Here is a 17,349-nt window from a genome sequence, read left to right as displayed (position 1 = left end):
TGCAACACCATATCACATCAATAATCGTAAGAAAGGGAGTGCCTGCATGAGTTATTTTTAACAATAAATGCAAAGCTATTGACACAGAAACATATGTTAGAAATGTTTACAGATTTTTTTTCTGGCAAAGATTTTTTTCCTTTAAAAATATTTAATGATTATGTATGAGAAGGTATATAGATTTTCACATGTGTATACTTAGTACTAATGAACATGTTAGGCATAGATAAAGGAAATCTACTCTCCTCCATCTTCATCACTCAATACATATTTTCTAAACACCGACTAGGTGTCACCCACAAAAACATCATTCCCAGAGAAAGAAAAAGTCCATTAGGAGAATTCCACAGTTCTCCCTTTAACTCATGTATTTGTTTTATAAAGCCAGGTAAATATTTTCCCACCAATTTCAAAATGTACCCACACTAAAGAATAACAACCTATTCCCACATAGGTAAAAACAGTAAAGCTTGTTAAAGAGATGAATACACCCTCATTCTTATCTAACCATTTTTTGATGTGAAAGATAAGAAAGAAACAGACAATAGCCATATGTGACTTTTACATTTTAGAGTGGAATCACAGAGTAAAGGCAGGAAAGATGGAGACAATCTGATCTTCTTCAGCCATTGGGTGAGAAAAGCCCAATGTGAAGAAGAAGTACCAATTAGCCAAAAAAGAAATTCGAGTTGTCGTTTTTTAATAGATTAGTCTCAGAAAAAACAGGCATGCTTTTGAAAAGCCAGCAATGCAAGACAAAAGCAAGAAAAGGAGAAACTGGATGCTCCCATCCATATCACCTGTGAAGTTTCTCAGTGTAAGTAGCATGAAACGAACATCAGAAAGAATGTTTCTTCAAGGCTTGGTGCAGTGCCTCACGCCTGTAATCCCAGCACTTTGGGAGGCCAAGGCAGGCAGATTGCCTGAGGTCAGGAGTTCAAGAAACAATATTTTTTCTTAAAGTTCCCCATTCAAGGGGCTCGTTTAGTATTAAGCAATTTAATTATTTTAAATGCAATTCTAAAATTATCTAACACTGAACCCAAATAAAACTACTTGCAAAGGAATATGACAAATGATGAAGTCACATTTTTCAGAAGGTGATTTAAGTTCCTGGAATTTTGTTCCAAAACTTTGCAGCCCAAAATTTCAAAGACTACCAGATGTGTGTGTGCTATCTATCATCTGGCTACACAATGCAATAGAATTCACCAAGATTCATTATGTTAAAAATGATATAAAACAGGCAGTAGCACATCACACCCATAAATTCAAAATGCATCATTCCTTTTCCTAGTAATTTCCCTCTTTGTCCATAACCTCTTCATTACGCTCATAAAACTTGTTTGCTCATGAATCATGATGTTCCTTCCCAAAAAATCAAAGTCTTCATGTTTCAATATATTCCATTCACATTGTCAGTTTGATGCAAATAGCAATCATATGTAAAAACACAAAGGTTTGCAGAGGTAGAATATATGTGAATATATTCTATTTTTCCTTGAAAATGTACAAATAAACATATTTGATTTAATGAAGACATACAAATAACTTCTTTTAAGGTGTTTCATCACAACAATCATTTGTTAAGTGCTTTCTAAGAACTAGGTGCTGTAGCTAGATACCAGAAATATTGACAAATAAGTTATCACCACACAAATTAAACTATCTTCTATGGTCACGCACAGCGACTCACACCTGTGATGCCAGCACTATGGGAGGCTGAGGTGGGAGGATTGCTTAAGGCCAGGAGCTTGAGACAAGCCTGGGCAACACAGTGAGACCCTGTCTCTACAAAAAAAATCTAAAAATTAGCCAGATGTGGTGGCATAAACCTGTAGTCCCAGCTACTTGGAGGCTGAGGTGGGAGGATTGCTTGAGCTCAGAAGCTCAAGCCTGCAGTGAACTATAATTGTGCCACTGAACTCCAGCCTGGGCAACAGAGTGAGACTCTGTCTGTCTCAAAAAAAAAAAAATCCTCCATATACAAAACCACCATCAACCACAAATTATAGTATAGTTGTAAAGTTTGCTTATAATCTACTGGAACTATCAATCATATTTACCATGTTTACTAGAATATGAATTTATTTAGAATGGCCTAAATTTCCATAGCTAAACCTCAACATTATGAAAAGTGTGGAAGACAGCCAACTAGATGCAGCCAGGAAGCCCTTCTCCCACCAAGAGAAGCCAAAATATTGAAAAAGCCATCACACTTTAAACAGATCTTTTGAGGGAAAACACTGAGAGTTGCTAGAGGGGAAACACAGCCACTGAGGCTGAATAGGATGGAAGCTGGGAAGCCTGCACAGAGTCGCCAAGTGCCAAGACCCGTTCCTAGTCCTGATCAGGTCCTAAAGAAGAGATGAGTGAAGGAAACTGCAGGGCACCACACCCCCACAGTGGACCTCTGGGATCCTAGCTGCAAGAGATCCCATGACCCCCATAGACATTTTAATTGGCGGAGGACCTGCCGGAGAGAAGGCAGAGGCAGAGCTTGAGCCTGCATGGAGCCCAGGTTTTACACATGGGGCAACTCCAGCAAAATGTGACCATAGGTGCCCATGCCCCAAGGCTCTCCATCTTGCTCTGAGTCACTCCAGCCCCTGCTGACTGCTGGGCTGGGATAGAGCAGGGCTGCCTTTCCTACAGGACTGGGACCAATCTGATCTGCATGCTCCCTTGTCTCTGGACCCTCCCAAGGCACCCGCCCGGCTGCTCCCATAAGAGCATGCACACAACACAGCCTCCACTACCCAGGGTGAGTGCTTTGCCAGCAGCCTGAGAGCACTACAGCCTCCCCAGCACAGCCAGTGCTAGACCCCAGAGGGCTAAAGGACAAAACCACAGGCCCAATCCCATCCTCCCAGGGTCCAGGCACACAGTTGAAGGATATCAAGCTGAGATCTGTGACTAGAGATTGAGCAGAGGAGGAACTGCCAATCTCAGAACACTGAGAAGAGTGAAATGCAGATCTGTGTTCTGGCACAGGAGCTGGGTGTGCCTCCCCGCCACAGGGCTAGTATGGGAAGGGTGTGGCCTTTCTGCTAGCCACAGCCTCTACCTGAGGGAGCTCCATGGCCTGAAACACCTGACAGCCCAGCGATCTGGGTGCAGAAACCTTGGGATAAAACCAACAGATCGAGTAAGCTAGAGGGCAGCCACCAGGAGACCTAGTCAAGGGAGCACAGGCTGGGCAGTCCCCGCAGCCATCTGCTGGGCAAAAAACCCAAGCCATGGGCACTACACCAACTGCATAGCCAAAACAACTCCACCATGCCTGGGGTCCTCTGCCATTGACCTCCTACACAAACACACCACCCATAGACATATCACAAAGCACAGAGGACCAGTGGGCCCCTAGGGAGCTGCAAGTCTCCTGATAAGCAATCCTTTGGCTCGGGTTTCCCCTAAGAGTGAGGGTAGCACAGCCTGTCAGGGCCCCTTTGGGCCTAAGAAAATCTAGGTGTGTCAACAGTGATTGGAGGAGGGTCTTCCAAGGCCCAGGAATAGACTTGGCAAGGAAGTATATCTCTCACTTCCTGTCTCCCCCACCCCCAGAGCACTGTAGCAAATAAGAACAAGCTGAAATACAAAAGAAGTGCACAGCTGAGGAAGAGTCTATCTGTCAGCCCTTACTCTTAAGCACCATCTACTGAATTGCAGCCTGAAATACACCACCAAACAAAAATTCTTTCAGCACATTTCACCCATGAAACACGATGCAAAAATCTAGCCACAAATTAAGTTCCCACACAGGGCCTTGATATTCAGAAAGCACACAGAAGCAAAGTCATTCAACGATATTCAACATACACCGCAGTCAAAACCTCCAGGGAAATAACATAAAAACAAAAAGCCCCATACAACTGACAGCAACTTCAAAGAGATAAAGGAACACCAGCCCTCTCAAATGAGTAAGAATCAGTGAAAGAACTCAGGCAATTAAAAAAGTCAGAGCATCTTACTACTTCCAAATGACTGTACTGACTCCCCAGCAATGGATCCTAACCAGATTGAAATGGCTGAAATGACAGACATAGAATTCAGAATCTGGATGGCAAGGAAGCGCAATGAGATAAGGAGAAAGTTGAAACCTAATCCAAGGAAGCCAATAGAATGACTCAATAGTTGAAAGATAATGTAGACATTTTAAGAAAGAACCAAATTGAACTTCTGGAATTGAAAAAATCACTACAGGAATTTTGTAATACAGTTAGAAGCATTAACAACAGAACAGACCAAGCTGAGGCAAGAATCTCAGAGCTCAAAAACTGGTTCTTTGAATCAACCCAGTCAGACAAAAAGAGAGAAAAAAGAATTAAAAAGAAGGAATAAAATCTCTGAGAAATATGGGATTACATAAGGAGACCAAACCTACAATTCATTGGCATTCCTGAGAGAAAATGAAGAAGAGTAAACAACTGGGAAAACATATCTGAGAATATAGTCCACAAAAATTTCCCCAATATTGCTAGAGACATCAGCATGCAAATTCAAGAAATTCAGAGAATCCCTGCAAGATATTACACAAGATGCCCCCAAGACACATAGTCATCAGATTCTACGAGGTCAACATGAAAAAAAAACCTTAAAGGAAGCTGGAAAAAAGGGTTAGATTTCTTACAAACGGAGCCCCATAGGGCTAACAGCAGACTTCTCAGCAGAAACCTTGCAAGCCAGAAGAGACTGGGGACCTTTTCTCAAAATGCTTAAAGAAAAGAAATTCCAACCAAGAATTTCATATCCAGCCAAACTAAACTTTATAAGTGAAGGATAAATAAAATTCTTCCCAGACAAGCAAATGTTAAGAGAATTGGTTAACACCACAACAGCCTTATAAGAGGACCTTAAGGGAGTTCTAAACATGGAAACAAAAGAATGATGCCTACTATCACCAAGACATATTTAAGTACATACCCCATAGATAGACCCTATAAAGCAACTACACAGTCAAGCCTACCAAACAACGAGCTAAACATGAAGATCAAAACATCACATATCAATATTAACCTTGAATGTAAATAGTCTAAATGGTCCATTAAAAAGGCACAGAGTAGCAAGTTGGATTTTTAAAAAGACCCAATCTTTTGCTGTCTTCAACAGACTCATCTCACATGTAATGACACTCAAAGGCTCAAAGTAAAAGGATGGAGAAAGATCTCTCATGTAATTGGAAAACAAAAAAGGGTAGGAGGTTGCTATTCTTATATAAGATAAAATAGACTTTAAACCACCAATTATAAAAAAAGGACAAATAAGGGCACTACATAATGATAATTAGTTCAATTCAACAAGAAGGCAAAGAAATTCTGAACTTAAATTTGACACTTGACCAACCAGACTTGATAGATAGCTATAGAACACTTTATCCAATAATAACAGAATATACTTTCTTCTCATCTGTACATGGAAGATGACCATGTACTTAGCCATAAAGCAAGTCTCAATAAATGCAAAAACATCAAAATCATACCAACCATACTCTCAGACACAGTGTAATAAAAATAAAAAATGAATACCAAGAATATCTCTCAAAATACGGAAATTGAACAACTTAATCCTGAATGACTTTTGGGTAAACAACAAAATTAAAACAAATCAAAAAATTCTTTGAAATTCATTAAAATAGAAACACAACATACCAAAATCTCTAGAATGCAGCAAAAGCAATGTTAAGAGGAGAGTTTATAAAGCTAAAAGCCTACATGAAGTTAAGAAAGATCTCAAATTAACAATCTAGAGGAACTAAAAAAAAAAAAAAAACTAAAATAAACTAACCCCAAAGTGAAGCAGAAGAAAAAATATAACTGACTGGGCACAGTGGCTCATGCCTGCAATACCAGCACTTTGGGAGGCTGAGGCAGGACGACTTTTTGAGCCCAGGAGTTTGAGACCAGCCTAGGCAATGAAGCAAGACCCTGTATCTACAAAAAATGAAAATATTAGCTGGGTGTGCTGGCATGTGCCTGTAGTCTCAGCTACTCAGGAGCCTGAGGTGGAATGATTGTTTGAGCCCGGGAGGTCAAGGCTGTAGTAAGCCATGATTGCACCATTACAATTTAGCCTGGGTGACAGAGTGAGACCCCATCTCTAATTTTTTTAAAAATCAATTTTTAAAAATAAAATAACCAAAATCAGAGCAGATCTACATGAAACTGAGACACAAGATCCATACAAAAGATCAATGAAACCAAAAGTTGGTTATTGGAAAGGATAAGGAGGATTGCTAGAACATTGGCTAGGTTAACAAAGAAAAAAAGAGAGATGTTTCAAATAAGCACAATCAGAAATGACAAAGATGATACTACAACAATTCCCACAGAAATACAAAAGACCAGAGAGTCTATTAAGAGGAAATGGACAATTCCCATAAACACAACCTCCCAAATTAAACCAGGAAGAAGCTGAAACCCTGAATAGATAAATAATGAGTTCTGATACATGGGCACAGGGAGGGGAACATCACACACCAGGGCCTGTCGCAGGGTGGGGAGCTAGGGGAGGGATAGCATTAGGAGAAATACCTAATGTAGATGACAGGTTGATGGGTGCAGAAACCACCAAGGCACATGTATACCTATGTAACAAACCTGCACGTTCTGCACATGTATCCCAGAACTTAAAGTATAATAATAACAATAATAATGATAATGAGTTCTGAAATTGAATCTGTAATAAAAATCCTACCAATCAAAAAAGGCTTGGACTACATGGAGTCACAGCCAAATTTTACCTGACATACAAAGAAGAGCTTGTGCCAATTCTACTGAACCTATTCTAAAAAGTCAAGGAAGAAGGATCCTCCCTAGCTCATTCTATGAAGTGAATATCATCCTGATACTAAAATCTGGCAGAGACACAACAAAAAAGGAAACCATGGGCCAGTATCCATGATAAACATAAATCCCAAAATCCTCAACAAAATGCTAGCAAACTGAATCCAGCAGTACATCAGAAAGTTAATTTACCATGACCAAGTAGGCTTTATTCCTGAGATACAAAGTTGGTTCAACATATGCAAATCAATACATGTCATTCACCACATAAACAGAATTTTAAAAAATTATATGATGATCTCAGTAGATGTGGAGAAAGCTTTCTATAAAATCCAACATTCCTTCATAATAAAAAAAAAACCTCAACAAACTAGGCATCAAAGGAACATAACTCAAAATAATAAAAGCCATCAATTACAAACCCACAGCCAATATCATACTGAATGGGCAAAAGCTGGAAGCATTCCCCTTGAGAACCAAAACAAGACAAGAATGTCCACTTTCACCATTCCTATTCAACATAGTACTAGAAGTCCTAGCCAGAGCAATCAGGTAAGAGAAGGAAATAAATGACATCCAAATAGAAGAAAAGTCAAACTATCTCTATTTGCTGATAATATGATTCTATACCATGAAAACCCTAAACACTCCACCAAAGCCTCCTACAACTGATAAAGGATTTCAGTAAATTTTCAGGATACAGAATCAATGTGTAAAAAATAGTAGCATTTCTGTACACCAATAATGTTCAAGCTGAAAGCCACATCAAATATGTAATTTCACTTACAATAGCCACAAAAAGAAAAAATATCTAGAACTACATCTAACCAAGTAAGTGAAATATTGCTGCAAGGAGAACTACAAAACATTGTTGAAAGAAACCACAGATGACACCAATAAATAAGAAAGCATTTGATGCTCATAAATTGGAAGAATCAATATTGTTCAAATGGCCATACTGCCCAAGGCAATTTACAAATTCAATGCTATTCGTATCAAACCACCAATGTCATTTTTCACAGATTTAGAAAAAAAAAACCTATTCTAAAATTCATATGAAACAGAAAAAGAGCCTGAGTAGCCAAAGCAATTCTAAGCAAAAAGAACAAAGCTGGAAGCATCGCATTATCCAACATCAAACTATTCTACAAGGCTACACTAAACAAAACATAGTGCTAGTACAAAAACAGAAACATAGACAAACAGAACAGAATAGAGAACCCAGAAATAAAACTGCACCTCTACAGCCATCTGATCTTCAACAAAGTCAACAAAACTAAGCAATGGAAAAGGATTCCCTATTCAATAAATGATGCTGGGAGAACTGGCTATCCATATGCAGAAAGATGAAACGAGACCCCTATATATCACCATATACAAAAATCAACTCAGGATGGATTAAAGACTTAAATATAAGACCTCAAACTGTAAAAATTTTAGAAAACCTAAGAAATACCCTTCTCAACATCAGTCTTGGCAAAGAATTTATGGCTAAGTCCTCAAAGCAATTGCAATGAAAACAAAAATTGACAAGTGGGGCCTAATTAAACTAAAGAGCTTCTGCACAGCAAGATAAACTATCAACAGAGTAAATAGACAACTTACAGTCTGGGAAAAAGTATCCACAAACTACACATCTGACAAAAGCCTAATATCCTGAATCTACAAGGAACTTAAACAAATCAACAAAAAAACACAAATAACCTTATTAATAAGCGGGCAAAGTACAAGAACAGACACTTCCCACAAGAAGGCACACAGGCAGCCAACAAACTTATGAAAAAATGTTCATTATCACAAATCATCAGACAAATGCAAATCAAAACCACAGTAATATGCCATCTAGCACCTGCCAGAATGGCTTTCATTAAAAAGTCAAAAAATAACAGGTCTTGTTGGGGCTGCAGAGAAAAGCTAATGCTTCCACACTGTTAGAAATGTAGATTAGTTTAGCCACTGCAGAGAGCAGTTTGAAGATTTCTCAAAGAAGTAAAAATTGAGCTACCATCCAACACAGCAACCCCATTACTGGATACCCAAAGAAAAATAAATCCTTCTACCAAAAAGACTCATGTGTCTGTATGTTAATTACAGCACTGTTAGCAATAGCAAAAACATAGAATCAACACAGGTTCCTATCAATGGTGGACTGGATAAAGAAAATGTACTACATACACACCTTGGAATACCATGCAGCCATAAAAAAGAATGGAATCATGTCCTTTGCAACAACCTGAATGCAGTTGAAGGCCATTATCCTAAGTGAACTAATGCAGGAACAACAACAACAACAAACAAATACTGTTTGTCTTTACAAACTTACAAATATTCTCATTGTAAGTGAGAGCTAAATATTGTAAGTCTACAAACTTACAAATATTCCCACTTGTAAGTGGGCACTAAATATTGGGTACATATGGACGTAAAGATGGGAATATTAGACACTGGGGAATACATGATGGAGAGGTAGGGAGGGAGATAAGTGTTGAAAAACTACCTATTTGTTACTATGCTCACTTCTTGGGTAGTGGTTCTGTCATATTCCAAACCTCAGCATCATGTAGTATACCTTTGTAACAAACCTGCACTTGTACCTCCGGAATGTACAATAAAAGTTGAAAAAGAAATAGAAAAGTCTGGTTGGTTTTTAAATCTCTTTCATCAAGTCATTGTCTTGCTCAACATCTTCTAATGGGTCTCAAAGTTTATAAACTGAAAGCCCAAGTCATTAGTTTTGCCATTATTATGCAATCTTTTTCTATTTCTCCCCAAGGTAAAACCTTAATTCTCACAAATTTGCTCTACACACTTTCCTGAAACTAACCTTCATTCTGAGCTTTTAATTATTCTTCCTTCAGCCTGGCAGGTTTCTCTTATCTTTGAATCTATTCAGTTATTCTAAAACTACTTATTAAGTGCTGGTAATCATTTCATTTTCCTACTGAGAAATGTAAAGAATCTCTAAAATTATCTTGACAAATGGCTGTTTTCTAAAACTTGTTTAAATTGTAATAAAAGAAAGGGATTTTTATGAAATTGATTCTTGGCTATGAGTTGAGATTTTGTATCTTTGCATGTGATCAATCTTGATAAGTGTTCTATAACTGCTTGAAAAGATAGTAAGGTTTAGCTTTGTATGTAGTAGATATCATCAGTGTTTTAAGCTATGTTTAGATATTGCTGCTAATTTTTGTTCCTAATCTTTCTGGGAAAGCAGTATTAAAATTTCTTGCTATAATTGGATTTGCGTAAATATATCCTTATAATTCTCTCAATCCTGTTTTATTCTTCAGCAGCTATTTTGTTAGGTATATAAAGGTTCATGAATTTTAAATTCAGGTAAATTACATCTTTTATCATTAAGTATGATCTAATGATTTGTGATTACACTATAATAGTCTTACATCATCCTTATCTTGATCAGTATAACTTGGTTGATATATTTGTTTACCTATCGGCTTTCCACCTGTCAGTGTCATAATGTTTCAGATACACCTCTTATAAATAGCATATAGCTGGATTTTAAAATTCAATATTATGTCTTCCAATAGACTATTTATTGTTTTCACGAATGTATTTAAATTTACTTCTGATGAGTTATTTTATATTTTCTCTTTCCCAAGCCTTTTCTCTGCATTTTTAATCCATCCCTGCTTCCCTTTTGTGGATTGATCCAGTTTTCTTTATCCACTTTTTTTCTCCTCCTAGTCTGGAAGGATCTTTCTATTTGTTAATATTCCATCTTAATTGTTAATATGCACTCTTGACTTAACAGAATTCACAGTATCACTCTTCACCTCAAAAATGAGGCATGTAAAATAATTTAACTATGTTCTCTCTCCTTATAACTCTTCTATTAATATTGTCTAACGTTCTACTTTTTCCTTACTTTAAAGTTCTTCAGTCCTTAATAATCTAAGTGTATTCATATTTATCAACATGTTTAAAACTTTCTTTGTTCAACTTTGCTTTTTGCAAATCACATCTTTCTTACTGGACCAAACTCCTACTTACTGAAACACAACCACTTGCAGTTCTTTCAGCAAATACTCCTGAATAAAGCTCTATTCTTTGCCTTAGAATGTTATTTCACCTTGTCAGATAACTTACCTGGATGTAAAACTGAAGGAAATCAGTTATTTTTCCTTAACACTCTAAATGTATTGCATTGTCTTCTGTCTGAGGTTTACCGCAAATATAATTGCTGTACATTTGAAGGTAATCTGCAGATTACTTGGGAATGAAAGAGTTTGTCTCTTACCTTCAATGTTGTGATCACAGTGAAGAGTATAGATGTATTTTTTAAATCCTATTTTGGAATCAATATAATTCTCACTCTGAAATTTTCTTATTTTTTTATTTCTGGGTAATTCTATCATTACCTTTTCAAATGTTGCGTTTAGCTCATTCTTTCCTACCTGTCTTTCTGGAACTCCTACTGGATAGACACTAGACCTTTGCATTGTAGTCTCGATGTCTCTTAACCACACTTAAATCTGGTTATTCCCACATACCTACTTTCTAATCCTCCAATTCTACCTCTGGTTGTGTCTAATCAGTTTTTAATCCACTCCTCTAAGGATCCTAAATCCAGGTCCTCTCCAGCGGAGTAGAAAAGGATAATGATAATGAAAGGAAACATGGGTAGCTTCTGAGTTGGGGTATTTTTTCTTAGCCTGTTTCATGTTGAACAGATGTTTGTTTAAAATAATTTGCTATACCACACTTTGTGCTCCATGCACTTTCAGGATATATATTATCTTTCTATAAAAAATACTCAACAGTAAATAATCAGTAAGTTAATAGTTACTCATGTTAAACATTTCTTGTCATAAACTCTTCTCTTTCATCTTTCATTTTTTGGTATAAAATGATTAACATTTTGACAGACATTTTTACCCATACTTTTCTTTATTCTATTCTTTCTTTTTAGATTTCTTTGTTTTCCTTTCAAATACATCTTAGCTTCTTTAGTCACTGTATTTGAAACTTTTATGTCATAAGTTAAAACAGGCAATGTGATTTTTTCACTTGTTTCTTTCTAAATACTAGTGAGTATCTTTGTAACCTTGAACACATCATTTTAAAATTTAAATTGTAAGAAAGCAGAAAAAGCAGTTTTAAGACATTACAAGCAGCGATTTCTGTTTCTCAAGTGCACTTGAGCAATCTAAAGATGGAAATAAGTTGAACACTTCTATCAATTGAAGTCTTTCTCGTGGGCTAGTTTCCAGATATAATAGTATTCATAATTGCCTTCTATACAAGCTATTTTTAACCTACACTTACTAGACTTTTTACAAGAATTTAAAACACATGGCTGAGTTTCTGGCTACAATCATAAATCCAAATTATATTCAAAAAGCAAAAAAATTGTATAATATATTTTAGAATGTTTTATACAGACAAGCAAAAAAAATCAGAGTTGATTATACACGTGACAAAAGAAAGTCAGTGAAAGTCTGTGCAAGAATGGAAGGGACACATGAAAACCATGGTAATTATCATTACCATAACTAATGATAATATAATTGTCCAAGTGCTATCGTTGAATTGTATTAGGTATATAGTGCACTTTATGTTTCTATTTTATGTTAACTACCAGTTCAGTTTTAAAACAGATATACAAACCAATGGAACAGAACAGAGGCCTCAGAAATAGTGCCGTACATCTACAAATATCTGATCTTTGACAAACCTGACAAAAACAAGAAATGGGAAAAGGATTCTCTATTTAATAAATGGTATTGGGAAAACTGGCTAGCCATATGCAGAAAACTGAAACTGGACCCCTTCCTTACACCTTATGCAAAAATTAACTCGAGATGGATTAAAGACTTCAACATAAGACCTAAAACCATAAAAATCCTAGAAGAAAAGCTAGGCAATACCATTCAGGGCATAGGCATGGGCAAAGACTTCATGACTAAAACATGAAAAGCAATGGCAACAAAAGCCAAAATTGACAAATGGGATCTAGTTAAACTAAAGAGCTTCCGCACAGCAAAAAAAAAGCTGTCATCAGAGTGAACAGGCAACCTACAGAATGGGAGAAGATTTTTGCAATCTATCCGTCTGACAAAGGGCTAATATCCAGAATCTACAAGGAACTTAAACAAATTTACAAAAAAAAAAAAGCATCAAAAAGTGAGCAAAGGATATGAACAGACACTTCTCAAAAGAAGACATTTATGCAGCCAACAAACATATGAAAAAAAGCTCTTCATCACTGGTCATTAGAGAAAAGCAAATCAAAATTACAATGAGGTACCATCTCACGCCAGTTAGAATGGTGATCACATTTAACTTTTTTAACATTTGTTATTACTATTTAATTTTATGTTCACAGGTTTTTGGACTCATTGGTTTTATGTTTTATCAAACAGTACCATGGGCATAAAATAAATGACTAGCCATTTAAATAATTTTGCATGCCATTTTTGCCAGTTTGCTTAAATAATCCTATACTGATTTACCATAGGAAAGTTGCAATGTCAAATACGAAGTATCAGTTTAAATCTGAAATAACTTAGATGTGGCTATATCAAATTATATTCAGCTTTAAAACAAACTAGTTTGTTATTAATCCCAACATTTCCTTCTAGAAATAACACAGAATTATTTTAGTCAGTTTCAGAATCACTGAGGTCTGGAAATGTATAAGTTTTTTTTTTTTTTTTGAGATGGAGTCTTGCTCTGTTGCCCAGGCTGGGGTGCAGTGGCACAATCTCAGCTCACTGCAAGCTCCGCCTCCCGGGTTCACGCCATTCTCCTGCCTCAGCCTCCCGAGTAGCTGGGACTACAGGCACTCGCCACCACGCCCAGCTAATTTTTTGTATTTTTAGTAGAGATGGGGTTTCGCCGTGTTAGCCAGGATGGTCTCGATCTCCTGACCTTGTGATCCGCCCACCTCGGCCTCCCAAAGTGCTGGGATTATAGGCATGAGCCACCGCGCCCGGCCGGAAATGTGTGTTTTAAGAAAAAGGCCTTAATATAGCTTGAGTAAGTCAATAGATAAAAGTTAAAAGGCATTTTATCTTTAAGAAACTGAAAATTTTAGTAATTTCTTCTCTAGATAAAGGAGTTAAATTGAATTAAAAAGATCGCTGGAATCAGAAAGAGAATCACAACCCATGTCCATGCTCAGTATTTACTTGTTGTGTATCCAAATAATCTCAGGTTTGGGGTTTCCTTCCGCCCGGCAGGTGAAGTAGACAGTATTTCCTGATGGTACCTCCACATCCTGTGGCTCAAAAGTAATTCGGGGGCTCTCTGCAACAAAAGAATTATTAATATATTTTTCAGAGATACAAAATTATGGCCTTCCAAGATGCTGAGAAAGAGATATAGGCAATTTAAATTTATTTCTACATTAAAGTTTTACACATCGAACTGCATTTACCCAGTAATACATGTACCAGGTTAGAGATTAGACATATATTTGACTTATACTTTAGAAGTTTGAAAGATTCACTGCACAAAGGGATCTCCAATGAAGTAAATTAAGTAAATTTTCCTGTGCTTTTATTTCTAGGAGCTCAATACAACCATATTTATGGAAGGAGTTTGATTTTATGGGTCAATTTTTCAAACCAAGTGCTTAAACTGAGCTTGCAGTTTTGCAGGCACTCTTCCTAGACAATTAGCTATCTAAGCACCCAACCACCCACTTTACACAATTTACAACAAGTGATATGTCTAGACCTCAAAACTGGTTGAGCAAAATTCCTATCTATATAAATGAATGATTCCATCTTCCAATAATAATTAAGTGGTAAAACATGAAAACACTTAAATTATTTTAATAAGAAGATGGAGTGATTGATTTTGTAATGAATCAGGTAATATTATTGAACTTAAATTATAAAGAACAATGTACAAAAGGGACTTTTAGTTTTCTATAGTTTCACCTAATTCTCTTTAAACCTTTCTAAATAATAAAACTCTTCCTTTTATAAGTGCCTTATCTGAAATTTCCTGTCATTAACCGTGACTATTATGTCTGTAGAACATTCCGTAGATCTTTAGTAATCTTGCTTACTTCATTAAAAGTCCATATAATTAATATCTTGGCTTTATTCTTTTTAGATAAATGATTTTATTCATGTGTGTAATTTAAAAAAAAATTCAACTTCAGTTATGTGCCAGACAAGGCGCTAGGACTAGTGATGAAGCAGTGTTCAAAATAGACAAGGTCTCTATATCAAGGGGTTTACAGTTTCACTGAAGCAGTAGAAAATAAACACACACACACACACAAATACATATTAACATATGCGGCAAATGCTTAGATGGAAAATAAACGATGTTTTGATGGATTATAAAAAGGGACCTGATTCAGTTTGGAGGGATAGGTAGGTCAGTGGGAAGGGGGTTTAAATGAAGACTTTCCATGTAATTCATATTTAAAAGGAGGACCATTAAAATAAGTAGAATCAGAATATTGTAGGCAGGAAAGACAGCATGTAAAAAGTCCTTGGGTTGAAGAAAGGCTTAAGAACTTCCAAGAATGGAGAACACTGAGTTGGCTACAACACTGAGAAAAGAGTAAGTGACTGGAGGGATAGCATTAGGAGATATACCTAATGTTAAATGATGAGTTAATGGGTACAGCACACCAACATGGCACATGTATACATATGTAACTAACCTGCACGTTGGGCACACGTACCCTAAAACTTAATGTCTAATTAAAAAAAAAAAAAAAAACCAGTAAGTGACTGGAGGAGCACAGTGTAGCCAGGAAGGACCGTACAAAAAGAATCAACCACGTTAAGAATTTTGTGCTTTATTTTAAGGTAGGAACCTATATAAGGATTATAGGTGAAGAAATGATGTAATAAGATGTGTTTTTAAACAATTTTCCCAAACATAAAGGAGCAAGAAAAATGAAAGCTGGGATATCAGTTAAGATGTGAAGCAATCCAGCCAAACTTGATTGTGGTTTGAACTGGAAGTTAGTAGTAAAGATGGGAGCTATGGACAAGTTTGAGAATTTTTTGGCAGTAAAGACCAAGTCAATTTTCTTGTCAATTTGAATATAAATTAATTATATTGATATGATTTTTAATTACTTGTTTAGAGAAATTCAAAAAATGGCTTGCCAGTGAGGGAGTGGAAAGCAAATTTTTGCTGTAATTACAGCAGTCATGTGAGTGAATCTCCAAGACACGAATTATCACACACACGCACACACACACACGAAGGTATTCATTTATTTCTATTTAAACTGAAATATAGGAATAGAGATGCCTAGAGATATATTCTTATATTCACATGAAAAGCTTTAAATGAAAATCAAATAATATTGTAAGCAGCCGTAATAAATTATTTAGGTAAAGCTTATTGCTTTAGTAAGGTTGTCAGAATATAGCCATATGCTTATTAAATCCAAGGTTTCCATTATTTAAAAATTTACAAACAGATGGTAAAACTGATTTTCATTATTTTAGTCGTCATATTCATGGTCCCATTATACATTTAAAAAATCAATTACTGGATTTGTTGAGGGCTATCTCAGCAATGAATATTAGCAATTATTTGATTTAAAGTTGAAACCCCTAAATTACTGATTATTAACACTAAGTCATACCAAGGAATAAGTGGAGATTTTAATGTTGGACACCACTTCTGGTGACCTTGTTGAAAATCAGTTTTCTCAATATTTCTCCTCTGAAATTATGGAAATTATATTAAATCTTCCTCAAAGACTCTCTCAGCTCTTAATTTTATGTTGATAAAAACGTCTTTACATGAAAATGCAGATGATGGAAAGGAAATTGGCCATACTTTTACCACATTCCTTAAAAACACTTTCTGATAACACGTTCTTCTAAAATGCAATATTATATAATAAGCCTTTACAAAAAGAGAGCAAATGAGAGACATTTCTATCTTGGATGTACACATTGAAATTTACGTACGGCAATTGAATTCCTCTGCTGTTACTGAAGCAACTGCACGCCCATGGAGTCTCATAGGATATTCACAGGTAGCCGCAGCCTGGGTGTGACCGTGTTGGGCAAAGCCTTGTAAAAGCTCCCCCAGCCACATCAGATCACAGTCACAAACCAGGGCGTTGGAATCCAGACGCCTAGGCATGCAGGCAAGAAGTACAACTGTTAAAAGGGACTATTAATTTCTATGATGAATCTTTTGAGTGGTAATATTTAATTTCCCCTGATTTACCTTGTCTGTTACATTTTTGACTCCAGGATTCTATTAACCAATAAACAGATTTTAAGAATCACTTAACTCATTGCATGTCTTGTACAGAGTAGACACATTTTCAAATTAACCATGTTTTTGAGAAGCCACTTTAAAACTGGAAAAGCAGTTTTCCCTTAATGTGCACTATGTCTATTATAAATAAATAATTGTGAGGTGAAATGAATCCTTATTTGTTTCAGAGAAATGTAGAATTAAAACTGTAAGTATGGCCAGGTGCAGTAGCTCACGCCTGTAATTCAAGTGCTTTGGGAGGCCTAGGCAAAAGGATCACTCGAGGCCAGGAGTTTGAGACCAGCCTGGGCATTCTAGCAAGGCTCCCTCTCCAAAGATAAAAATT

At 36.4% G+C, this 17,349-nt stretch overlaps 1 protein-coding gene across 1 annotated transcript in view; it reads right to left on the bottom strand.

The window, feature by feature from the left end:
- PXDNL (peroxidasin like) overlaps nucleotides 1-17,349 on the bottom strand; it is a 508,880-nt gene that overhangs the window by 145,502 nt on the left and 346,029 nt on the right. The window contains exons 7-8 of the mRNA XM_055349261.2: nucleotides 16,706-16,875; nucleotides 13,937-14,054 (exon numbers count right to left, since the gene is read on the bottom strand). Coding sequence (XP_055205236.2) covers nucleotides 13,937-14,054; nucleotides 16,706-16,875 — 288 coding nt within the window. The remainder of the gene's footprint in view (nucleotides 1-13,936; nucleotides 14,055-16,705; nucleotides 16,876-17,349) is intronic.

The sequence above is a fragment of the Gorilla gorilla genome, chromosome 7 (assembly GCF_029281585.2).
Source record: "Gorilla gorilla gorilla isolate KB3781 chromosome 7, NHGRI_mGorGor1-v2.1_pri, whole genome shotgun sequence".
Classification (NCBI taxonomy): Eukaryota; Metazoa; Chordata; class Mammalia; order Primates; family Hominidae; genus Gorilla; species Gorilla gorilla.
The sequence above is the reverse complement of the archived record's forward strand: the minus strand, read 5'-3'. Positions and strand labels throughout refer to the sequence as shown.